Here is a 26,832-nt window from a genome sequence, read left to right as displayed (position 1 = left end):
AGCACAAAATGACCGATGTAGCGGCTGACTGGAGGTCTTCAGGGAAGAGCAGGGTTTTATCTGTCAGGGCTCAGAAGGTGCCGCCAACAGGCCTAGAGTTTACCTGCTGCTGCCCACAGCGTAGACCAGCTGCCACCTCTAGAAACACCCTCTAATATGCTGCCAACTCCTGTCTGCCTGAATTCTGATCTGCACCTCAGACAAGTGCGAAGGGAGCGGAACAAAACCAGAGTGCGTCGCGCAGCCCCCTGGCCTCTCGCACGGGCCCCACTTCAGCATTGTTGCGGCCACAGCAACTGTCCCCATTCTGGGCCCAGGAGAGGGGAGGAAAACTATCTGTCAGGAGACTCTGCTGACCACTCGTGAAACAGCGCCGAGGAACCTAGGAGAGGAATTTCTTAGGATTCAGGGCTGGTTAGCCAAGACTAACTAGGGGTAAATGGGATTTCTGCAAATGGCAGATGTGTAATGTCAAATCACTAGCTCTCACTCTCTAGCTCCAAATTATTTAATAAAATATCTAATAGATGTATGATGAATTGAAATAAAGGGCAAACAACATGCAACATCAACATAAACAAGTATTAATAAAAAATAATTTGAAAATATTATTGTTATCATTAACTATAAAATATAACTAGAAGAATCATAATTTAGACAGCTACACATCAAAATAATGAATGTACATTTATTTTATTCTGAAATGTCTCTTATTATAGACATGGACTTAACAATAAAGCATTTGAAGAGTCATAAACTGTATGTAAAGTGTAAATGTAAAACCTTTATTGTGAAACTGCCTGTGCTGCTTATATCCAGTTTAATACTGATTTTACAAGTCACAATCCTGCAGTACTTTCAGTTTACCAGCAGGCAGTGCCACCTGATGGCAAAAACCTTTCTCCCAATTTCACCACAAGATGGTGTTCATACTCAACTTCTTTGTAGAAATCCACACACAGAAGGGTTAAAATTGCTAAAAATTTTTTTAAAAAAACATCTTGGGAGATGGAATATTCTTATGAAGACGGTGGCTTTGGCTTGTCTTACATTAACTCATATCACTGCCGTTGCTATTTCACCCCTGTTGATCTCACTTTAAAACCCTCAAACACCTAAGAATATCACTCAAATTCTTCCACTGTGTTTTCTAGAATTCAGTTTAAAGAGCTGTTCCAGAATCCAGATTTACGAGTCCAGTGAGAGTGATAACGGTCCTCTCTTATACACACGGCACATGAAAACCACAAACCCCTTCACCAAGACTGTCTGTCTGCAGAAGATCATCATGGCGTGCTCACAGGAGGCGCTCTGAGTTAGCCATGGTTGCTGTAAGGCTCCTGCCATCTCTCAGAAGGACATTCCTGTTGATCCTCTTATATATTCTTTAAAGTCTGTTGCCACGTTCAGTAAAGAGCACACCTGTAGAGGTGAAATGTGCTAGGCATGTATTATTTTGATGATTAAAAGTTAAAATAACCAATTAGAAACAGTCAGCTTGCATTTTAACAAAGAGGTGATGGGGCATGTTTGATGACATTACCTGTCTAAACTTGGCACGCAGCCTTTCCATGTTCTCTTGAAGTTTCTCATGCTTAGGGTCCTCATATGGAAAGTTTTGGATCAATCCAATCAAAGATTCCATAGCTTTCAGCCTTTTTCTAGAAGTAGAGAGAAATTTAGCAGTGCGAGAAATGATCTTACTACCTAATAATCTTACTACTACTGATGAAAAGCAGTGTTTGTTATGTGTTAAAGAACATACCTTGCTTTAACATCACTACTGTTTTGAAAGAGACATTTCCATGCAAGGGCAAATCCATAATAAAAAGAAACCTGAAAAACACAACAACAGAATATCAGATGTTTCATGCACTTACATAGTTTAAATAGCTTACTAAAAGTAAATATGTATAAAACTGTAGGCTATATATGTGACCCTGGACCACAAAACCAGTCTTAAGTTGCACAGGTATATCTGGGGTATATTTGTAGCAATAGCCAACAATACATTGTATGGGTCAAAATTATTTTAAAAAAAAGAAAAATTTACGCCAAAAATCATTAGGATATTTTGTAATGTTACATGATATTTTGTAAATTTCCTACCATAAATATATCAAAACTTAATTTTTGATCAGTAATATGCATTGCTAAGAACTTCATCTGGACAAATTTAAAGGCGATTTTCTAAATATTTAGATTTTTTTTTGCCCCCTCAGATTCCAGATATTCAAACAGTTGTATCTCAGCCAAATACTGTCCTATCCTAACAAACCAGACATCAATGGAAAGCTTTATTCAGCTTTCAGATGACGTATAAATCTTAATTTTAAAAAACTGACCCTTATTACTGGTTTTGTGTTCCAGGTTATTCCTGTACACACTTTTAATTATTTATATGTTTCATGTTTCTCAATTATTGTAAAAACAATAACAGACAGAGAAAACAAACGAAATCATAACTACAATTTGTAATATAATAGTAGTAGTAGTAATAATAAATGCTGCTTAAAATCTTTTAAATGGATTTATGCATGATGACAATGCTGTCATTCATGTCAACTGCATGTTCAGACGTGAGGCCCCAGAATTTGGAAGTCATTGTAACAACACAACAGCAAAAACCTGACACTGCTTTTCCAGAAAGCTACTCCTCACATTATTAAAACAGAATCATTATAAACTCCGGCCATCTGAAAAGATGTGAAACCTGCTGTGAAGACAGTGGTATCGTTCTAATTGAAAGCCAGATTATCTGACAGATTATCCGTCCAGCGCATTTTATTTTATTCTTATTTTTTTTATCTTACTTTTTCCATACCTATATTTATATATATTTTTCTTGTGTTTGTATTCTTTAATAATTGCACTGTCCATGGAGCGGACCTGACTTACATTTCTCTGCTGGTCATATATTCTCTATATAACCATGTATGTGAGAAATAAAAATCTTGAATCTACACGAACTGAATCTGGCATATTGTGTGTGTGTGTGTGTGTGTGTGTGTGTGTGTGTGTGTGTGTGTGTGTGTGTGTGTGTGTGTGTGTGTGTGAGAGAGAGAGACCTCTGCACTGAGTTTGGCTCCGTGAAGCAGCCCGTGGTTTCTGCCATTGATGGTTCCCTGACGCGTTCCCTCCTCAAACCCTTCCTTGTACGCTTCATCATAAGACCTAAAACAAGAGGGAAATTATGAGCCTAACTACAACAGCATTTACAGTAACAGTCACTCAACTAAACACACTCTGAACTAATTTACTGACAGAGAAAAAATAAAAAAAATAATTATGTGTATAAATGACGCGCTATTTTACCTGTGATCAGCCATGATAATGGAGTCAAATAAATCATCACTGTTGGACACAAAAGCCATTTTACAATAAAATGATTTGGTTTTCTATCCCGCAGTCTTCGCTGACAGACACTAACTTCCGGAATCGTTCTTCTTCGTTGCAGTTGGCCTGATGTTTACATGATGCGCCTGGACCACGGCGCCTCTTCTGGAAGGGAAAGTAAACCAAATCAAGTTTCATGTTTATGCTTGAACAAAATAAAGTGAGCTGTCACATTTGTTATAAACTGAAAGAAAGACTTTATCTTGAATTTTAAGGCAGAACATGTCATTTAATCATACTTACATGTTTCATTTACCTTCGTTTTAACTTTATTTACATTCAGAGCTACACTGAGGACCAAATCCCTCTTTTTTCAGGTGTCATAATTCAACAGGTAAGATTTTCATTTTCTTACTCCTCATTAATTGTGAATAAATACTTATTCTTGTCTGATTGTGAAAACAAACTTTTCTTGATTTTACTTCTTCAAATGAGTGTTTTTGGGACATGCTAGCATGCTAGCTGGCTCAGGAAATCAGGCAGTAAGGTGGTGCCACAAGGTTGTAACACTGTTGCAATAAGTGGACTGTGTTGGACCATGTTAACTGTACTGATTATGAGACAAATATCTACCAGTACCGTGGAAATGATTAGAGCATAAAGTCACAAAACTGCCATATATTATGTTTACATTAAAACATTTGAATACAATAAAGGGTAGGCCTATAAAATGTGTCAGTATACTAAATCTAATGTCTAATTTCGCAAGTAAAAATGAGTAATTTGTAAACTGTATCTGACATGGCTTTTCAAGCATTGTTCCTTGTCTTCAGCTTTAATTTTAGAAAATGCATTTGTATGTTTTCATTCATTTACTGTACTAAAAAAAAAACATTTATTTCTAAAACTATTCATTCAGTTCATTAATACATGTAGGCCTAGCCTACTTTGCTTGCTTACAAAAGACGCCACATATGGGCTCCGTCCATAATCTTAAGGTTGAGTTTGAATGAGGCTATATATTACATCAGGGATGGGCAACTTCAGTCCTGTGGGCCACTGTCCTGCAGAGTTTAGCTCCAACCCTAATCAAACTCACCTGCCTGTAACTTTCTAGTGATCTTGAAGACCTTGATGAGCTAGTTTGATTGCATCATATAATAATTGCTGTTAATAGTGTTCATCGTATGTTTGATTATGTCTTTATGGAAGTCGTGGCCTAATGGTTAGAGAGTTGGACTCGTAACCCAAAGGTTGCGGGTTCGAGTCTCGTACCGGCAGGGATTGTAGGTGGGGGGAGTGAATGTACAGCGCTCTCTTCCACCTTCAATACCACGACTGAGGTGCCCTTGAGCAAGGCACCGAACCCCCAACTGCTCCCCGGGCGCCGCAGCATAAAAATGGCTGCCCACTGCTCCGGGTGTGTGTTCACGGTGTGTGTGTGTTCACTGCTGTGTGTGTGCACTTTGGATGGGATAAATGCAGAGCACTAATTCCGAGTATGGGTCACCATACTTGGCCACATGTCACGTCACGACATATTTGATTTGATTTAGCAGGATTTAGCAGGATTATCTCAAAATGCAACTAAATACTATGCCAGAAGAGGGAGCCACAATTTTACAAAAACGTTATTCAACGGTATCATGCAAGGACACGCTGTATATTCTGTTGTTTTTTAGGCCCACACATCTTTACAATACATTAGTATTTTGTGGAAGTACCATGCAGTCAACAATATCAAGAATAAAATATTTCCTCAGTTTCTTCTGGCAATGAAAGATGAACAGCTGCGGCTTATATTTAAAAATGAAGCACTTCTGTCTTATCAGTTGTGATTTGCTGTAGATTTTGTCCACAGGCATTTAAGAAAACTATTTAAGCACATTTAGCATATCATTTATTACATTTCAAAAGTAATTTAACCATGATGTCCTCTTTCAGAAAGAACAAATAGTTGTATATTTATGAAATACAAAAAAAAAAGGTAAACAAAATATGTTTTTACAGTGCATTCTAGTCTAGATTAGGCTAGTAAATACTGTATTAACTAACGTTTTAAACAATAATTACAAAGCAAGGTCATCACAGACACGTGGAAAAATAAATAAATTCAAGCTGCAGGTGATGCACCATTATGGTTGATCTTACAAAAATCTTCAACATTTGGAGTGATTTTGTTTTTGTTTCCAGTCTATTACACTACATTTGTCCAGTGACTGTGTCCAGTGTGCAGGTTACTTTCACTGGACTTTCTAGCATTTTCTCTTTCTGAAAGTCCGGCCCTGTGCTCTGGTTCATAGCAGGACTGATTTGATACCGTCTTCTGTTTCTTGACCTCTGGGTCGTTTCCTTAGAACATTCACAAGTGATTCTTCAGTCCTCATCTTTTGTTGAAACTGGGACTCTGGATCACAATTTGGGAGATCTTTCCAAAAGGGTCCATGCTGTCTATTTCAAGGCCCAACTGATGGTCCTGTTCAGGGTCAACAGAAAAACGCTGCTCCCCTGAAAGGTGGTTGGTAGGTTCCTGAGAAAGTGTGTTGACCATGGGCAGGAACTGGGATGCAGCATTCCCATCGTTACTGTTCAACTTGCTTTTTGCACCACCCAAATTCACAAGGGCTCCATGTTTGCTTGAGATGTAGATGTTGTAACCATCTGGCATGATGCGTTCCAAAAAAGAGCAGTCCTCCTTAGTGTAAGTGTGCTGCAAACAAAAGCAACAGCATGAAAACTCACAAATGTATGCAAAGAACCACAATATGGATATCTCATCAACCTGCCCTGCCCTGCATGTGTTTTAAGTTTTTTGATAGCTGTTTGCTCACCACATGGAGAGGTCAAGGTTGTTATTGCTGTTTCTTTTCAATTGGGTTTTAGCTATGCAAACATACCCCGCCGTGGGCAAAGGTTGATGCAATGACACCACTCAAATCAGCATATTTGGACAGTTTTGTGAGAATCATTTTTGTATGCTGTTCTGGTCAATCAGGTAAATTGAGCAGTCAAGTACTCTCAAAGTCATATTTGCACTATTCATAATTTGTGAGCAGTTGTTTTAATTGGCTTGGCAGCTGTTATAAATATCAGTTCAGTATCTAAGAGTGAAGGACAGGTTTCTAGGACGTTTACTCAAACGTTTATTCATTTTGGAGTTATATGCATGCTGATGACTGTTGTTTCTCCTGTCCTAAAATAATGTTCTTGGTTATAACGTCAGATGGGAGTAACGAACCCATGACCAGAACATAATGTCAATAAAGCTAGATGTCTGTGGCGAAATCGGCTTGTCTACACTTCCGCAGTCATAAAGGACATTGTGAGGTGACCTTAGCACAACAAGGTTATCTCTGACGAATGTGTGTTTGTATTATGATTGGTGGCAGAGTGCCAAAGTTCCACTCTCTAAGAATTAAATTATTGCAATAAGTATGTCACTGTTCTAAAAAGAATTTTAGAAAGTGTCCAAACTTGTAGCCTCAGTTGACCTCTGTCAGTAAGACAATATTGGCTACCTGAACTCTACTGTTTTTGAAAAAATGGGCATTATCTTATGGGCAGGAATCTAAATGCACCTGCAAATATCCTTAAACCCTCAACACAAATATGTCAGTTAATACGGTTCTTCAGGTAGATATGATTCTCAATAGAATTGCTAATACAAATAGAGAAGACTATTTTATAAGATTGTACATTCTATTGCGTCTGATTGTCAAACCTACCGATCCATACAGTTTTCTCATTCTGTCCATGCAGAGAAATCGGGAGCTTGCAACACCTTTAATGGCAACACAGCCCGTATCCACCGGTCGTATCTCAACCAAACCTTTAGGAAACAGAACACGGTTTTTATTGAAGGCAATAAAAATAAAAATTGTTATTTTGTTTGCGCTGAAATTAAAAGCTCTAAAATCTTCATCCAAACATTATTGGTCGGAAAATGTCTCACAAATAGCCTACGGGTTTGACATAAACAGGATTATAGAAATAGAAGATGCTCGTCAACTTAATTTAACTTCCAGTCGCAATTCTAGACCTAATATTTGCATCAAATTGCGTAGCACCGAAAAAGCATAGTGCATGTTGCAGAATAATATAATGATGCATGAAATCCACAAGTGAGGTAGTGAGACAAAATAATAATAATAATAATAATAACAACAATAACTATAATAATAATAGTGCAATTCATAGAAAAGGTGACTTAAGTTCAACCTTTCTGATTTTTTTTTTTTTAATATAACGTTTAAAGTCAGACATGTTTAGGTGGTGTAACTGCAGATTGTAGGCTAATAAAGAAAAAAAGTCGAATTGAAAATCTGAAAATCAGTTAAAAGACAGGTAGTTTTTATAATCGTGCATTAGGCTATTATATCTAAAAAAAGAAAAAAAAAACTACAATATTATTCATCTTTTCAGAACGAATAAATCAGAAATCAGAAAGAACATAATGATTCAATTGTGCACCCACGTGCTTTTTTACTTGATGGTTACACCACTTGACATTTTTTGTGGTATAGGCCTAGCCTATATGTTTAATACATATATTTGAAATAAATATAAATTTCAAAAATACACTTCTAAGAAATCGACACGTTTTTTAAATTGTATTTTAAAAGATTTTCCCTCTTTATCATTTCGGACATCCTTATTTGTCATTGACCCATATACGTGAAGCGCTGAGATAAGCGTAGTAACATGACATGACTGTCACTTACTGTCCGAACTTTGCATGTACGATCCGCTTATTTCCCCATCTGGGTTTATTTGCAGATGTAAACCGTGTCTGGCTGCATACAGATGTCGGAGCCGGACTGCTTCTCCCCAGTCATTTGCCAAATGTGGACCAGAGTCAGGCAACGGGACGCTCTCCACGCCGATGCTACTTCCACAAACAGTGACAAAGAGTAAGAGGAGCATTATTAACTTTTCTCTGTAGTAATTATAGGCTGTCTTGTTCTGATATGAATCCTGCACTCTCTTTCTCCTTTGTATTGCTCTGTTTTGGCGCAAGCTCTGCAGCTGGCCTTTAAATTGTCCTCTTATCAGATCAATCGATAAGCATTTCCCCTTTTTGGCAGTTCTGAGAACAGGGTAACACCCCCCCGCTGGACATCCAACAGACGATGAAGACAGAATAAATTATCAAATTTTATCCTGTTATTGTTTTATTATAATGCATCTGTCATGCATACTCCGATTAACGTAACCATTTTCTCTCAGAGAGGCATTTCCGAGGAGTCAGTGTCAGTCGAAGTGCACTTTTCGAATTGCGTTTGGAAAAAAATGATAATTCATATTATCGTGTTACATTGTTCCATATCCATGTAAGGAAGTTTATATATTTGAGAACTATCAAAATAATTTAAATGAATCATTCTAAAAAATAAATAAATAAATAACATTGCTGATGAACTGGATCAAATATTAATAATATGTTGGGGGGAAAAAAAGCTCACTTTTAAGATGTTACAAAATAGCATGCCAGATTACTCATGCCAGCTAGCGTTTCTTTTTCTCTCTCTCTCTCTCTCTCTCTCTCTCTCAATAATTTCATTCAGTTTAGCCTATAGGTTTTTTTTTTTTTTAAGATTTTTTGCGTTTTGAAGATTGCATTTGCATTTTTAACGTAGGCTATTCTTGAATAATTCGAAGGGGGGAATAAATATTCACCCATATTAATTCGAAAAAAACCCTGTGAATCTGTTTAACTTAACATGCGCACTCTGGAGTAGACTTAACCTACTATAACACATTTGCTCTGTTTTGTTTATTTCTTTTTTGCGTATTGTGTCTATTTTATGAATTGCTGAGGCCGCTGGATTTACACGGAAGTAAAAGAGTAATTTTGAGTAAATATTCCCATTCATGTAAATGCTGAAAATGACCTATATGCTTTTCATCGTAGACATGAGGTTGATCTTGCATAAAAAAAAAAATCGTAATTAGATATTTTTTTATCTTAATCAACGTTCTTAGTTAGCCTATATAAGTCTTTACAGATATGTGACAATATATCCCTGTGCAATGTATTCTCACCAGACAGCCTTTGCAGGGTTCTTGCAATTCCACTTCCCTGCAGTGATCGCTAGATGGCGCTCTGTAATCGCCGCACTTTGGCAATTTTGACGCTCCATACGAATTTTGGACTCGAATGACTCGTTACGAAGAAGATTCAAATAAACGACATGTACTGAATGAAAAAGCATTCTTGATGATAATTTTTTTTTTTACTTTTAATTCATAGTCAGTTAAGAAGATCCATCAATATTATTATACTTATACATATATTATACATAAACATTCCCAAGTGTTTACTCATTTAAGTGATGGAAAATATATATCTTAAAACGGGTAATATCAAGCAAAACCTAAACAAATCAGTTAATATCATACAAAACTTAAGAAATGAAATGAGAAATGAATGAATGGTTCATTTGTTCTGCTAAGTCACCAAGTTACCCTTAGAGTTTCCATCATCTCATCATTTGTGTGACATTCATGTATTCATTATTATAAGTATTCAGTGATGCCACATCACTTTGGAAGCTTGGCTTTGTGCTGTTTGTCAAAAATGTGCAGAGGAAGTGATGTAAGTCTGAATGCTGGCCTATGCTGTGATTCAGTTTGCTCCTAAAAAATTCTGGTACCTCTGAACAAAAACACTATCGTAATTACAGAGGAAATCTCTAATTCACACACCAGTCCATTCATTGGTCAGTCTGTATTATCTAATAATCACATTCATTCATGAAATATGCCAGTTTGAACCAAACCCACTGGGCTGCGCAAGAAAATGTGTAATTGATTATGTAATGCAGACCCAGTAGATCAAAGGTCCTTGTCTTCCACATTGCCTCTTAATGAACTCTATTCTGAACAAGCAAACAAGGGACGTTAAATCATGACAGAAGTATTGTATAGAATATGATAACCCTTAAAGAGAGGCATGCGAACATGTTATTTTTGTGTCTTTCCTTCACAAATGTGCAGAGTTGTGCATTTTGAGCTAGCTGGGGAGATCCCCTGTTAAATAAACAAGGATAATCAGATGTAGTGTTTACTTTTGGGTCAATGCTGCTTTATGACGCACATAAGAGTAAAATACATATTGCCAGTGGTTTGCACAGTTTGACCTCCTTCATTTCAGATGCCCCCTTTATTGAAATGAAAGCTCACCTAGAATGTAACAGTTCTAATGACAAGTGAAACTTGTCATAAATTCCCATACCAATATAATCTGGATTACATAATCAGAATTGTATTTCTTATTAGATTATATTATGTTTTAAAATGCTCCAGTTCAGTTACGTTTTTATTAATGATATGGTTACTTAATATTCACAAACTGCCAAGGAATTATTCATAATTCATTGATTCTCCCTAATTAATCTGTTTTATGTTTAACAACTTTCTTTGTTTGGGAAGTCTTCCAGTTTTAACTAGTCAGGCAGCTATACTTACACAGAAAATTGAGAGATCGCACAACATAAACAAATAAAATGTTTCATCATTTTTGAAAGGGTTTTATTTGGATTCTTTTTATATTTAAAATTATTTCTTTTGATTTAACGCTTTTTAAGATTTTATTAATTATTATCTTCATCTCGTTGAAAACAAAGAATCGACTAAGTTTTCTTTCTCTTTGTGTGTTTTTTTTTTTATATATATCTTAATGGTTTAAGATTGCCTTATTCAAAAATGATAAATGATAGGTCAAAAGTAATCTAAAAGTAATTTGTGTCAATAATGGACTACGATTTGTACATAATCTACCCAAAAGTATAGTTTATATACATTCAAGCTGTTCAGTGCTTTTGACATGTTCTGTGGAATAATATTTTTTTTTCTCAGTGATTGTTTATATTTACTGAGAAAATTAATGAATATATAAGAACTCTTAAGTGTTCTTATATAAGTGTTCAAATAACAATCTAAGTGTTCAAATGTCTGTAAAACTACTACAATACATTGTAAAATTGTTTTAAATTATTTAAAAACTATTGTGGAAAAAACAGTGTTATGTGTAAATATGTTATAAAGGCAACATTTTGGGATCATCACTATTTAACTTAATTTTAATCATAATTTTCCATGAGAGATATTTAATTATTTTGTATTACTTCAGAGTGATAAAGGCGAAACTGTGTTGCCACTGCAAGTTAAACTCCCTCTTATGATGCCAAGGTATATGCAAATTATACAGTTTCACTCTTTTTTAAAGTCGTACATTTGAACTGTTTCAAATGTTTAAGCAATGGATTTATGTGATGAATACCCTTTGGTGTCTGGACAACACAAAATCACAAAAGATTGTGATTTGTCAGTTTTCAGCTCAATAGTCTCAACAAAAACTTATAGATCGGGTAAAATATAGTATCTGAATTTTCAAATTGTTTCAAATTGATATCTGTTAGTTGAACAATGCATATTTGTTTCATGTATCATGACAGTTTCAGTATAGTAAGAAGCAGTTCTATTTTTGAGGCCACTACATCTGCACACATTTTACTCATGTGTTGCCCTCTTGTGGAAACCTCAAAGATTTGTTTCAAGTGTGATATGCAGAACAGACTTGCAAAATCATATCAACAAAACTGGTTCATGTAGCCTTTTATATGTCTATCCTTAGTTTCCTTAATAATCCAGAGGATGTTTTGCAATTAATTCCAGTGTTAGATTACACGCTTGAGTTCTTTATGGACATAGGGTTGGATGAGGTGGTTTTGTTTATGTTGGGGAAACACAGGCTTGATTAAACCTCTGAAGTATTTGTATGTCGGTGCTGCATGCAGGTAGTCACTGTACGCTTTGAAGCCCTCAAAGTGTGTTTTGACTAGGTGCCTCTTGTTCCATGTTGTGCCAACATGACCCACTTTGTTGGTGTTACTTTAATTAAAGCCATGTGAAATCCTCCGCTCTTGTTCTGTACAAAGGTCTGGGCCTTTAAAGCTATAAAGATCAGGGAGCTTAACTGTGTTTTTTTTTTTTTTTTCAGTTTATCTTAGCTGCAAATAATGGTTCATACACTGAAACACACACACACACACACACAGATTTTTATAAGTTGTAAATAAAACAAAGATACTGAACTGGAGTATGTTTTACAAGAAAATACTATTTTACTCTTTCTACTTAAAAAATCATTTAAATGGATAGTTCATGCAAAAAAGACAATTCTGTAATTTTACTCTTTCTCAAGTTGTTCCAAATTTTTCTTTCTTCTGTTAAACATGACGATATTTTGAAGAATGTAACCAAACAGCAGCTAGTCCCCATTGACTTCCATAGTATGGGGGGGGGGGAAATACTAAGGGAGTCAAAGGGGACCAGAAACTGTTTGGTTAGCTATATTCTTCAAAATAACTTCTTTTGCACTCTACAGAAGAAATGTAAGCCCGTACAAGTTGATTGAATTTAAAAAAAAAATTTTGGAAACTCGTCGCCCTAAAAAAGTTGATTTTGTCTTTTTGAACAAACAAGACATTTCAAGTTCTTTACATTGGAAAGTGTTAGTTCATTGAACTATCTGTTACAATAACTCAAATTTACCAGTTAAGGTAACTCAAAACATTAAATTGCACTAAAGTGAATTTTTAGTAGACCAAATTGCATTTTTAATATAACTTATTTAATTGGTTTAATTTGACTGATTTCTCTGCCGAATTATTATTCTTTAAGTTACAGCTGCACAATAAACAAGGACAAAAATACAAACAACAAGGACTTTCTTTTAGAATTCAGTTTATTTTAATTCATTTTGCAAAATCCATTTAACACATTTTTGGTAACTTAGGTATGTTGAGATTTTGTCTAATAAAACAAAGAGAAAATGTATGTGTGTAATGTATTGCTCATTAATCAAGATGCAAGGCATAAGGCATAAGTTTTCTGAACCGTCCTTCCCAAGATCACCCTCTGAGATGATTCCTTACAGGGGCTAGATGGACGAGAAAGACAGGGGATGCTGTGCAACATCTTCGCTTTCATGGATTCCAACTGGAACGTTTTGGAGTCCTCATCTTCAGAAGCCTGAAGGAAATTAATAAAACAAATTTTAAATAAGGACATGAAGGAAATTAATAAAACAAATATAAAAAAAAAAACTATGTTATGACCCCTTTAGTTTACATCATTTATAACAAAAAACAAATCAACAATACTTACAAAGCAAGCTTTGAAGAACTTCATGAAGTTCTTCAAAGGAGGGTGATCAGGTATTACAGGAATCCCTCTAATGGCAACACACTTCATGTCAGTGAGGTCAGAGGTGGCAGAGACAACATTGTATAATTTTTTCAATCAAATGAAAATCACATTTCCGTCGAGTATTACTTTTTTCTGTATTACAGGAAAAGTTCACCCAAAAATGAAAATTTCCTGTTAATTTACTCATCCTCAGGCCATTTAAAACATAGGTGACTGAATCCATGGTCCTTGGTGTTTCATAAAATGGAAGTGAAGGGGTTCCGTCACTTTGAGAGTCAAAAAAAAAAAAAAGCAGATACAGAAAACACAAAATTAATACCCCTGGCTCTTGCCTATATACTGAGATCTTAAAAAGCAAAACAATGAGCACATTGACTGTACATTGACATCATTACCTGTAATCCATAGCCTTAACATAAATAAAATGTTTAGTCTAGTATGTTTTAACAAGTATCCCCTTTTGCCACAAACAAATTGACAGCACTTATATTTCCAGATCATCTTTTTTTTTTTTTTTAGCTCAGCACTGCACTTCTTGGAATCTGTAGAGTGACAACAATGCACATTAGACTTTTTTTAACAAGCTGATAAAGCAAACTGTCATTAAGATGTGACCTGTTGAGTTATCCATAAACTGCTTCTAAAAATTGCAGTAAAGTTATCCAGCATTACATGGTAGAAAAGACTTGGTATTAAATGAAATGTATTCAGTAGCTAACTAACTAACACTATGTGGACGAGAGATTGCATTTCTTGGGCTAATATCCGGCACATGCACAACGTTTTTCAATATAAGCTTGTTTGAGTACATTACTCGCAAAAGTAAAAGTAAAGTAAAAGGGAAAAAAAGCCGATACGGAAAAGACCGTGGCGAAAGGTTTGCAATCGACATTCATGCAGTCTTAAATTATATATATATATATATGAGGTTTACCTGAACAGCATCTGCCCGCTGGCCTCCGTTACACTCACCCCCCTAAACCTCACTCCCATCCGGGTCACGGCACCAATGTAACGGGTCTCACTCGCCTGCTCCGAGTGGGTCTCGAACCCGGGTCTCCGGCGTGGGAGGCGGGTGCACTAACAAGGAGGCTAAAGAATGCAGCCATTCAATAGAGTGAGGAAACTCATGTAAATCGTACACCTAACTCAAAAAATGCAGTAGTACATTAAAAAAATTATTTTTATGTTTAGTGCACTTAATTAATTTGGGTTACAGCGATTTCAGGGATAACAGTTTAGAACAACTTGAGGTTGAGTAGATGATGACAGACTTTTAATTTTGGGGTAAAAATCGTGGTCTCCCATGATTTTAAAATCGTTTAAGATTTGAAAATCGTCTAGTGTGCAGCCAGCCTTAGAAGAATTTTTTTTTATTTTTAAAATCCCTTTTAAATCCATGTATTGTTGATTTAAACCCTCCTGAAACTAATATGCTGCTGTGAAGAACAAATGATGTAACATTAAGCTTCCTGACTCTCTAACAAAACATATCCAACAAATTCTTGAAAAAAAAGACGTCCCACACCCAAAGCACTGCTTAGATCCAATGAAGAACCTTCATTTCTGAGCTTTCATATAAAGCCTGTATATAAGACAGGAGCGACTTGATTCAAGTTCAAGTTCCCTTGGGAAAGGTGAGAATCTGCAGGTTTCATGGAGTTTGAGGGCTTCCCCTCAGTGCTAGAAGATGCGGAATAGAAAGTGACTGGCAGGTTCCCTCCTCCCCCCTCGACATGCTGGCCAGCCGGCCCCATGATTACAGGGTAAGAGTCGGAGTCATTTCCCCTCTGCTAAAGCCCCAGCATACACCTCTAAACATGGTGGAAGTGCAAGGGGGTTAGAACGTTGTTCGCAGCTGTTTGAAGTGCCTTGTCTTTATGGGCAAACATCTGGAGTATCCCAAACAGACAACTTACAGCTGGCCCTACAAAGAGGGCACAAGGCACAAACACCCTATCTAAGTACAACTCTCAGGAAGACTGCCTCAGGCATCCGAGTCCCTGTACTCTCCCTCTGCAGCAACATGCAAAAACAAACCGCAAGTGCTGATATTTACATGTGCAGAAAAATGCACTGATAACGATTACACATTATTTATGTTTATAATTATAAATTTTCAATGGAAAGATATCTGTTTTATCTTTTATTAAGTACTGTATCCCTGTGGGTTCTCTGTTGAAAAGCTTCTGTTTAGGTATGTTTGATAGCAGGTGTGTGTTGGTATAACAGTGATTGTGGAGTCTACGGATTCGCTGTCAGTGGAGGTTGGAGCAGATGCATTCATGTGGTTGCTTGTGGCTCCAACCAGGTGCGGGAATTTGAATTCATCTGATTTGCTTCATCACTTATTTGCTTCTCCCAGCCCATCCTCCAGCTGCTTGTTTCACTTTAGCCATTTTGTATGTGCTGTTTATGCATTCGGCAGATGCCTTTATCAGAAGTGACTTTACAGTGCAATAAAAGTATATGTTTTCATCGTTTATCTATATAACATTGAAAAGTTTGAGGTCAGTAAGATTTTTTCTAAATATTTTTATTCAGCAAGGGTGCATTAAGTTGTTTAAAAGTGACAGTAAATACATTTATAATATGTGACCCTGGAGCACAAAACCAGTCTTAAGTTGCTGGGGTATATTTGTAGCAATAGCCAACAATACATTGTATAGGTCAAATTTATCGATTTTTCTTTTATGCCAAAAATCATTAGGATATTAAGTAAAGATCATGTTCCATGAAGATATTTTGTAAATTTCCTACCGTAAATATATCAAAACTTAATTTTTGATTAGTAATATGCATTGCTAAGAACTTCGTTTGGACAACTTTAAAGGCGATTATCTTGAAAGAGCATTCTTTTTTTGCACCCTCAGATTCCAGAATTTCAAATAGTTGTATCTCGGCCAAATATTGTCCTATCCTAACAAACCATACATCAATGGGAAACTTATTTATTCAGCTTCATTCAGCTTTCAGCTGATGTATAAAACTCAATTTAAAAAAATTTACCCTTATGACTGGTTTTATGGTCCAAGGTCACATATGACAAAAAAATTCTGTGAATACTGTTCATTTTTTACTTTTTATTCATCAAATAATCCTAAGGAAATGTGTTGCTAGCAAAATAAGGGGAATAATAGGGAAAATTCACCATGTATTTGTTATTGATTATCTGAATGTCTGTCCATCCTTCCGTCTGTCTGTCCATACCATTCAAAAGTTAGAAGTCAAAGATTTTTTTAAGGAACTTTATACTTTTATTCAGCAAGGATGCATTAAATTTATCAAAGTGACAGTAAAGACACGTATAATGTTACAAAATATTTGTATTTTAAATAAATGCTGAAAACCATTATTTCAAATTGTAATCATATTTCACAATGTTACTTTTTACTAAATATATAATCATAAGTTAAGATCTTATGTTCAAAATACACTGACCATAAGAAACTTTCAAAAACAATCTTACCAACCACAAACTTTTGAATGGGAGTGTATTTGTCCGTGATTGACTGTATTGTTAGACATGTATTGCCTGAGGTCATGTAATGTTATTTGTAACATAAGTGGTTTTGACTTGCCCCTGAAGAGCTCTACATGTGTCACAGCCTCTCTGTTCCTACAGAAGGATGGGCCATAGGCATGACCACAGACAATGCCAAAGTAGCCAAAGTGTCCCGTTCCACCTTCCTCCTCTGCTTCCTTCTCCTCCCTTCAGCTTAAAGCCGCCACCTGGCTGCCAGAGCATCAGTAAGTGAATTACTCTCAATATACTTTCTGTTAGCGAACACATTGTTGTGAGCTGTTAGGCCATTGGCACGTCTTGTGAAGTCTTTGTGCTCTTGAGAACTTGAAAAGCCTGTTATGATATAAAGACAGTTTTGGGCCAAACAACTTAATGGAGAAGAAGCACTTGAGAGGTGGATGGATGTTTATTTGGTTGACAGACAATGAAACTGACGCAGATAGGCGGTGAAGAGAACCTATTTTCAGGAGGGCCTTTACAACCCTCATACATGGCAGACTAAGTTTATTGGAGCAAAAAGTTGTCATTCTTCTGGGCAATGATAGGGCTCCATTTAGCCCCAGCTCATGTCCAGGAATACATGTGTATTAAGTGACCACACCTGTCTCACTTCGCCTGTCCTGCTTTAAAGTGATAGGTTTATTTGAATATACTAAGTGCAGAGTGTGTATTGTAAAGTAAAGATCAATGGCATGACGTCAAATTTATTCAAAAGTACTTTACACATGCAATTTACACGTACAGTGACTTGAATATACCTCTTCGATTATGAGCATGCTTTTAATTTCTGAATTAAATTAACTAAATAAATTTAGGTGTTTTTGAAGGGATATAAAGTGAAAAAGATGAACTGTTCTTATATCATAATTATATATATAAAATTATATATATATTATATATACAGTATATATATAAAATTATATATATATTATATATACAGTATATATATATATATATATATATATATAGTTTCATTAAATAAAGTTTTTGTCCACAAAATTAAAGTCATATATAGTGCGGCCAACATTCAAAAAAAATTTATGATATAATATAAGATAATCTGAATTTTTATGACAAGTCACAGTTAATTCAGGTATAAAATGTCATGTGGATCCACTTCCCAAATATGTATGATATTTATAAATTAATAATTCATTATATTTCTAAAAATACTTTTTTACCTGAAAAATAGATGTTTTTTGAAAATAATAATGAATATGTATGCACATGTATTCAAGGTGTAAGGAAAGTTATGTTAATGTTTTTTACTTGATGGTTACACCACATGACATTTTTTAAGTTATTACATTTAATCATGTTATAAATGTTTTGTTTTTAACTATAAGAAACCAATCTGAATTCCAACTCGAATTTGGAATGCATTTTAATTTTTATTTTCTCTGTTTTTTGTTTGTTTGTTTGTTTATTATCGTGGACTTTTTTGCCACTCTCACCTGTTGAATGTGAATGTAAGTATCTTTTTAGCTGTTCAAAATAAAATAAATAAACAAACAAATAAATAAGTGATCGATCAAAGTTTATACAGTAGTTACAGATAAAAGACAACTAAATGGATGTTTGGCTGGATGCGGATTGTCCTTTGTCATTCATGTCTCCTTTTGTTGTCCTATACTTACATGGAAATGCATAACTCTCTTTGCATAAAATGTCAGTTTGTGGATTGTACTAAAGAAAGACAATAGCATTGGCAGTTGATCTAGAGTAAAAGCCAATCGTGGCCTCACAAAGACCAGTCTGACATATCTGCTCATTAGTCAGCACACAGAAAAAGGAAGGGCCCACACCACTTTAAACGGGGTCCCCTTTCATAGACCCGCATGCCTGGAAGGGCTGCAGTGGAGTCCTCCTCTGTAAACGTTCACAGAAGTTGAAAGAGAGGTTTCCACTCCCAGGAGTGACCGCTTGGCTTTGTGGATGGCAAAACCACCCAATCTGTAAACTGGGCCTTGGCAAGTTAAATAACAGCAGTAGAGTGTCTTGGCAGTGCTGTCCTTGTAGAAATATCAGGCACAGCACTCCAGGCGGGCCCGCATAGTCAAGTGACACAAGTCTGTGAGCGTATTTTTAGCTTCACCAGGGAAAGGCCCCTTTCTATAGTTATGCTGGGAGATATTCTAGTTTTACGTGTTTTGTGCCATCACAGCTGTCGGTTTTATTGAACCTTCATGTGCTTTTGTAGGAAGAATTAAAAACACCCAGACCAGTATGATTGACATATTTATTAACTTCCATTTAAGTTAGGGTATCATCATGTGCACAGCACATACATCACAATATTTAACAAGACCTGTATAAAACTACAGACAATATTTAGTAAAACAGGATTCAGAGCGCACTACTACAGGACTCAGACATCAGCCCATTTACTAGAGCTCTGCCATGGATGCAAACACAACTGTATGGGAAGGGAACTGACAGAGAAATGGTATATGGTTTATTTTAATACACCACATATGTCCCTGTTCATAAACACATTAAAAAACATAGTTGTATTGAAAGACGAGGATGTTCCATTTTCACTAATCTCAGGCTACTAGGTCATGCCTGTTGATATTGCATTTTTTTTTGGTTAAACAAATCAAGACCAATGCTTTGTGTCAGTTCTACATTGTAATGAGGGTCAGGGACAATTTGCCTTCAGTGGCCATTCGGTCTATTGTAAACAACATCCACACTGATGCAAATCATGTCCATTTGGAAAGAGGTTTGGCACAGCTGTGTAAAAGAGAAACACGGACAACCCTCCCTCCTCCAGCATTAGCTCAGGTAGCTCAGAGTCATCAAGTGAAACAAATTGATGTGCACATCCAGGCAGGGCATGGTAAGAAACAAATGGCAAATTTGGACACGTAACGGCTGAAATACCATGGCTTTAAATAAAACCATGTGAATGTGTTCATGCTTTTGAGGCCAATCAGTCAGTTTAGCTTCAAAATTGTCTCGTAATGCTTTCTTTAAAGCTTCTTGAAGCCCATCCATTTTCACTTTAGTTTACACTCAGGTACATTAGTTTCTTTCAATTAAGTGTACCTGCAGGCCATTTCGATGAAAATAAGGAATGCTTTTTTTAAAGATAATCTCTCGAATATGTGTTTTTAAAGGTTCAAGATGGAAAGCTTGTTTATCCCTGCATGAATGCATCATATCTTAATATTTATTTTACTAGCATCATTTACCATGTTTAAAGCAGCTTCTCAGTTTTGCACCATATTGCATTTACAAAATATATAAAGAAAAATATAGGGTTACTGGTTGAGCATATAGTATAGTCTAACAGCTGTCTGCAAATATTTCCAACATGATTATCCTTTCTAAAAGTAAATCGCAGGGTAAAGATAGCTCAAACGTGACAAGGCGCAACTAGGACGCAATGGCCGCCAGAACTTCACAGAGTAGCAGTAGCCTCAGAAGTCTCAGAAGAGCAACTTAGAACTAAACATTCTATGTCAGCTGATTTTCAAAGTAGGAAACTGTCAGTTGGAAACTGCATGAGGTAGAAAACGACAAAAAAGTGGGCAATACTCCTCCTCGAAACTCACTGTGGAAGTTGTTTTTACCTTAACTCTTCGTTCACTTACACACAACACTGTCATTTCTTTGTTTCCGTGTTACCACCATAGAAAAATACTGATCTTTAACATGACTGATTTCCCCCCAGGCACCCAGCAAAGACTGACTTGGACTTGGCTTTGTACAGTATGTCTCTTTAAAGGGGCTCAGGGTACAGTATCTGCATTGCAATGCCTTTGAATTTTTTAATTCGTGTCTGTATGTTAAAGAAGCTACTTCTCTCTATCCAGAGCCTTAGAAATGTGACAAAGATTGACTGCAGGATAAGTTCAAAGTTCAACCCCCCCGGCAGAGCTAAAAACAGATTTGAAGGGGTAGAACTTCAGTAAGCTAGAGTAAGCCGATACAGCTTCAGTTAGATCCGAGCTCCGCACAAAGGAACTCAGACATTGGACAATTGCTCCAGTGCTAATACTATGGGGGTTGATACACCTTAACGATAGGAGGCTTGACCTAAGACTTACATATTCTTTCCAACGAAGGACAAATGGACCTTATTCAGCGTAGACGCCATATTTAATTTTTCGTGATGCGAAAAATTAAAACGGGGCTGCGACGGATAGTGTTTCTCTCGGTGTTGATCGTTCAGCAGACGCAAAATTGAAATGCGTCTTTCCAAAACCTTCCCAATGGCTGTACACCGTTTGTTCTGAAAATTACAAACCTTGTTTTCATTCGCGAGAAAATAAATATGGCGTCTACACTGACTAGGCTACCTCTCCAAAACAGTTGCTTTAGAACAACACAAACAGTGCAAAAAATGTACATTGTAGGAATTTCACTTGTATATGAACACATGGTAGCAGCAATGAGGATAAATTAACAAATAACAAATAAATTAATTGTTGTCTTTTCCATGAAAGAGGACGTTGTGATGAATATAAAATCAACAGATATAAATAGTCTACTATTTACATACATGACACGATACACTTAACCTCACATGTAGCCTAACTTCTGTAGAAAGTGCATCGTCGTTCCTCCGCCTTGCGCCCCTCCAAATGAGCTCAAATTCTAGGCAAGAAATGTGTCACCGTCATTGATGTCGATACTCGATTTCCTTTTTTTGTTTTGCCAGTCTTACTTAGTCCGATGTACATCCCGGGATGTGCCTGCGATTCGTACGCATTGTAATTATTTGCAAGGAGCTTTTCTCTGAACTTGCATTCATCTGTGAACTGCATCTACAATAAAAAAAGAACATAGAAATGATTATTTTCGCATTCATCTGTGAACTGCATCTACAATAAAAAACGACATAGCAATTATTATTTTCATTGACATTTCTCTTGAGTCATAACAGGCTATATCATCGGCATTTTCATTAAATAATAAAGCGACGTTCTTTTACAGCAAGGAATTTTATGGAGCAAACAGAACAAACGGTTTATCATATTTTATAATCTACAGCAAAGAGACAGCTTTGGTCTGTCTTCATGATTGTTTTGCAAGGGACAACCAAAGTTGATAGATCCATATGGCTTGGCCTGACTGGTTTAAAATGACATCTATCATCAAGTTACGCGATTTCTGGGTCATAGAAACGTAGGTGTTTTGGGGGTCTTGGACAGTCTATGTGAAGAAATCGGAGAGGGTAGCAGTATGGTGTTTGGGTGGTCCTCTTTGGCCAGTTCATCTTTACTCTGACTGGGAAGGACAGTAGGTGCATGTGTTGGCTGGCAATGCTAAGAATGGAATGCGTAGTCCGAATGATCTACTGCGCTACCGTTCCTGGGTTTGTCCGTCCCACAATGAAAACACCACTAGTCACTGGAAGCACGCCACAACTGAGTTCAACAATGTAACGCTGTCGGAGACTGTGCGACGGGGAGAGGGAGGTCGGTGGTGAGGCCGTGAGGGGATACATCTCAAGTACAGGGTGATATGTCATCGAGCTCTGATAAGAACATCCACGGGCGGAAACCCGTTGTAAATCATTTCATACTCACAGATCCGAAAAGCTTCCCTTTGCTGTTCATGGCCACGAATAGCCCGCTCCGGACGCCAAACATTGTCACAACTCCCCTCTCCACCGGAGATATCTCAAGAAGACCTTAAACACACAACAAAGAAAATAAATGACCTTGTTTGGCTTATATCTTTAGCCCTGTCTGGCAACTCCCAACCATGACTGCCTTTCTAAAAATTGTACGTGTTTACGTTTAAGTTGCCTGAGCATCCTTTTTGAAGGAAATGACACTTTCCGCCTCTTCAAATTTCCCAAACGTAATATCGCATCTATTCTTTCTCTGTAAAACCACTAAGATGTATTTTTAAATTACTTCTGCTTTATTTTAAACCACGTCTTTCCCCAATGATTTGATTGACACGTGTCAGAAAAAGAGCATTTCTATTATCAGATCCTTGACCACTTTAGACGGGTCTAAGGAAAACTTAGTAGGCCTAATAAACTTTGTAACAATGTTTCTCATTTAATGATAAAATAACTACTGTTTGTTTAGTCTGTGATGAATGTTGACAAACATAACCAGTACTTCTTGGGTTTGTTTTTAGAAACTTATGAAGTGCGTCAACACAGATGTTTAGAACGCCTGTTATATATTGCATTTGCCTTGAATTGACATTAGGTTGAAATTCTTAAAGATATGGTCTCAGAAATATTTTGTTTTAGCCTAATGTCAAAAGAAGACATTTTAAATTCCAAAACAATTTAATCTGTAGTTCTTTAGAAAACCATCTGTACTGGTGTGTAATAGACTGAACATTCTCTAAAGAAGCCTGAAAGTCTGAACCAAAGAATCACTGAAGAACCTTTATCGTTTTAAAGAGTGAAGGGTTAATCTACCGTAAAGGATGAGTTTAAAACTTTAAACTTTAGGCTTGGGATTTTGGCCCGGTTCCTGTCCTGCTCTGGTTACGGATACCTGTTGCGTGCGTAACGCAGGATGCCAGATGCTGGTGCACTACCACACCTGATGACTTGATTCGGGAAATGTAAATCGAAGCGCTACAACATGCTTTGTTGATGTTATCAAACATGGCACGATGTTGAATTCGTGTAACTTAAAGTTTTATTACAATTATTTTTACTGAATTACAGCCACTGCGCGTTATTTGTGTTTTTTTTTTTTTTTACTTAATTCTGTAAGCTAATTCTTTTTCGTAATTCAGTTTCATTTGGGTGACAGTTTCAAATCCAACAGCCGATCCAGCATGCATAAGTGCAAATAACAGATGAAACTTACTGTAACGGTTTTCGTTGTGCACGCCGGTAATTCTACCGTCCGGTAATACTTGGAGATGAAACCCGATGCCAACATTGCAGTAGAGACGTCGCAGTCTTTTAATGCCCGTGAGATAATCACTGTCCCGGCTGATATCTCTTTTTTCCCCGGGGATTCGGGCTAGAGAACGCGAGTAGAGGGTCTCCCAGCGTCGCTCCACGGGTCCGTTCTGCCCACCGGGCAGCGGAGCGCAGCGCACTGAGCTTGTCATAAGTCCTAAGACCACTATTGGTAATAGGGCCGAATGGACACTCATCCTTCTGAGCGGTACGTGAGCGTTTGAAAGAGTTGAAGACACCAAACTACCGTCTTTCTCTGTATTTGTGTCGGCAGCCAAAAAGACGCACAAAACGGCTTACTCACGGACAGAGCTACGGCCAACCCTAGTGAGCGGCATGAAGTCGCGCTCAGTGGGTTTCCTCTCAAGACACTACACTTCAGATTGGTGTTCAAGCTGTTTTGTTCTCACACAAAAGTTGCAAAATGTTGACCGTCAGTTCTAGCCTCGCTCAGCCATGCTACTTTTCCCTTGCCGAAGATATTTATATCTGCACCGAAATTACATCACACACTACCTAGTGCATGACGGAGAAGCCTTCTGCGCCACTCCGAGCACACTGATTCCTTATAATGTGCGCACGTCCATGCCGTGGGCAGTGAGACTACTGCGCGTGTGTGTGCGCGCGTGCGACTGAGAGAGGCAAACGTCATAACCGATCCCTTACAATAAAACAACATTCGTTAACTTTGACAGTGCAATGCCGTTGTCCATGGGAATAATGTCTTTATCAGTCTCAAATCTGCGTCCGAATGACTTTCAACGCAAGTCATTCTTAGAAGCTGTTAATGGTCATCTTTGCTTTGATGCGCCTATTATAAATAATTTAATTTTTCTTAACTACCTTCAATAATATAAGAGTGTGTTATAAAGTGACAAATGATGGTAGCCTACTACTTTTTTGCAGAATGCAGCGATAATGATCCGTTGCTATGGTTACCCGCCTTCTGCAACTATAGGCTATCTCTTTTCGCAAAAGTTTATTTGGCGGCAGGTGGAAAGTGCCATAGCTTTTTGTCGTTACTGAAAAGTATTTTTAAAATATAATCTTTCATATAAAATACGTGGAATTCAGTTTCGTGTAGGCTATGCGCAACAATCGCTTTATATATAGTTGAGTCTTTGTGTAGGCTTCCTATCGGACAGAAATAAAATAATGTATGTATGGGAGGATGTATCGGAAATCGCAACGTTAACAGACTGCAGTGTCAGGCAGGAGACCGTTCTATAACTGAACAATAACAGGAAAAAAACAAAAGTCGAATTCGAACGAATTGCAAATACAAATTCAAGAAAAAGCGGCCCTGTTCCGCGAAAGAACAATACTGTGGAAAAAGAAAATAAGGAAATGGTATGCGTAATGACATAAATTGTTATGAAAATGACACACAGACGTGGATGTGCAAACATAATTGCTGAAGTCTGTAAAGGAGCTTTTGCACATCCCTCTGACAGCGTAAAGACCGCTAGATAATTCAGCCTGACAATGCTGTAGCTGACCTCTTACGAGTGTCTAGTTGTGAATGTTGTGCGTCAGAGCATTGTGGGGGAGAACGTGTAAACCGCTGGACACATCACACTGTGAGTCAAGCTTTCTCAGCGGCCCCCTGCGCTCCCTGCTGCTAGTGTAGAGGATGCGACGTAAAACGGAAAGACCATGGGGGATGGTCAAAACACTTATCAACATAAAAGTAAGACACCTACTTGAAACCTCAAAAGATTGTAATTTGCGTTACTGTTGAATAGAGGCTTTCGTAAGGATAGTACGTGAAAATAATTCCGCCCGGAATGAACACCTCTTTAACGCACCGACTGCTCGGGCTGAATGAATACCCGAGGGTGTATTTACTATATTGGAGCAAATTACGCAGAGGGTTTGATTACACATCCGTTTATAGGAGAAGGATTCTTGTATGTTCTGTTGTTTACAAACAAACAAGCAAGTTCCTCTTCAAGGTAAATTTGCGTGTTCACGATACAGTGGCGTACAAAAGTATTTGGATACTTTTACCACACTTGGTATAAGTGAATATGTTCGCGTTACATAAAATAGCAAAACAAAAGTAAGTTTACATTTCAAATAATTAAACAATTTAATGTTTAAAATTAATTAAGACAGGTGTTTGATAATTTGCTAAACTACCTGTGGTTACTCTGTTAGAACTTGCGGTAACTTACTTCATGTATTCTCAAAAATCCTCTTTGCAGTAGACTACTTGGTTCGAAATATTTAACTCTAAAATCATTTATTTGCAGATATTTTGTTATTTAGCTTTAGGTGTGTCCAAAAATGTCTAAATGCAGTTTAGGGGCTCTATACCTAGGCATATTTATAATTTTTATTTAATTTGTAACTATTTTATTTTTATTTTATTTATTTATTTTTACACATTTTGACTTTGATGCACATTATTTCTGCATACAATTAACAATATTAGGAATAAACTATAATGAAAGAAAAAAAAACAAATGTACACTCAAATGTATTTGTATTTTGAGGAAGTGGTAAAATGTCCAAAACTTCATTCATTAAACAAGGTAGGCCTGTTGATTTAAAAGTATATGGGCCGATATCTGGGACTGATTTGTTTATACAAATCATCATGGCAAACAAATAAAAAGTTTCTAACTCTTGCTTGCCCCGCCTTTGTTTCGCATGACAACGTTTCCTCCAGACAGAGCACTCTCATCTCTTAACTTCAAAAAGGAGAGTTGAATACCTTCTAGACACAGAGCCTGTTACCCAAATTGCTTAACCTGTATCTAGGCGATCCCATCCGAGCTCTGACGGTTCACTGAATGTTGCTTGCTGATGGGGGTCTTCTGCACACAGGAATGGGTCGTTTGCCATTATCTAAGCATGT

The 26,832-nt window shown here is 36.9% G+C and overlaps 3 protein-coding genes and 1 long non-coding RNA gene across 4 annotated transcripts; 1 reads left to right on the top strand and 3 right to left on the bottom strand.

Annotated features, from left to right (window-relative positions):
• Positions 1 to 674: 674 nt before the first annotated feature.
• On the bottom strand, positions 675 to 3,464 carry LOC107727112 (oral cancer-overexpressed protein 1-like). The gene is made up of 5 exons (XM_016536890.1): positions 3,316 to 3,464; positions 3,069 to 3,174; positions 1,766 to 1,836; positions 1,544 to 1,661; positions 675 to 1,422 (listed from the first exon to the last, which is right to left on the bottom strand). Exons 1-5 carry the CDS (start codon positions 3,372 to 3,374, stop codon positions 1,351 to 1,353), a joined length of 426 nt encoding a protein of 141 aa, XP_016392376.1. The 5' UTR covers positions 3,375 to 3,464; the 3' UTR covers positions 675 to 1,350.
• Positions 3,465 to 3,479: 15 nt separating this feature from the next.
• LOC107727113 (uncharacterized) lies at positions 3,480 to 8,188 on the top strand. Its single transcript, XR_001638327.1, has 3 exons — positions 3,480 to 3,556; positions 3,680 to 3,730; positions 8,113 to 8,188. It is a non-coding gene; the product is annotated as an uncharacterized LOC107727113 (long non-coding RNA).
• On the bottom strand, positions 5,145 to 8,325 carry LOC107727108 (fibroblast growth factor 19-like). The gene is made up of 3 exons (XM_016536888.1): positions 8,058 to 8,325; positions 7,062 to 7,165; positions 5,145 to 6,046 (listed from the first exon to the last, which is right to left on the bottom strand). The coding sequence occupies exons 1-3, from the start codon at positions 8,257 to 8,259 to the stop codon at positions 5,720 to 5,722; spliced, it is 633 nt and encodes a 210-aa protein (XP_016392374.1). The 5' UTR covers positions 8,260 to 8,325; the 3' UTR covers positions 5,145 to 5,719.
• A 13,347-nt stretch (positions 8,326 to 21,672) lies between these two features.
• Positions 21,673 to 24,166, bottom strand: LOC107727109 (fibroblast growth factor 4B-like). Its single transcript, XM_016536889.1, has 3 exons — positions 23,872 to 24,166; positions 22,615 to 22,718; positions 21,673 to 21,849 (listed from the first exon to the last, which is right to left on the bottom strand). The coding sequence occupies exons 1-3, from the start codon at positions 24,164 to 24,166 to the stop codon at positions 21,673 to 21,675; spliced, it is 576 nt and encodes a 191-aa protein (XP_016392375.1).
• Positions 24,167 to 26,832: the final 2,666 nt, after the last annotated feature.

This window comes from Sinocyclocheilus rhinocerous, unplaced genomic scaffold (assembly GCF_001515625.1).
Source record: "Sinocyclocheilus rhinocerous isolate Xijiao unplaced genomic scaffold, SAMN03320098_v1.1 scaffold35, whole genome shotgun sequence".
Lineage (NCBI taxonomy): Eukaryota > Metazoa > Chordata > Actinopteri > Cypriniformes > Cyprinidae > Sinocyclocheilus > Sinocyclocheilus rhinocerous.
The sequence above is the reverse complement of the archived record's forward strand: the minus strand, read 5'-3'. Positions and strand labels throughout refer to the sequence as shown.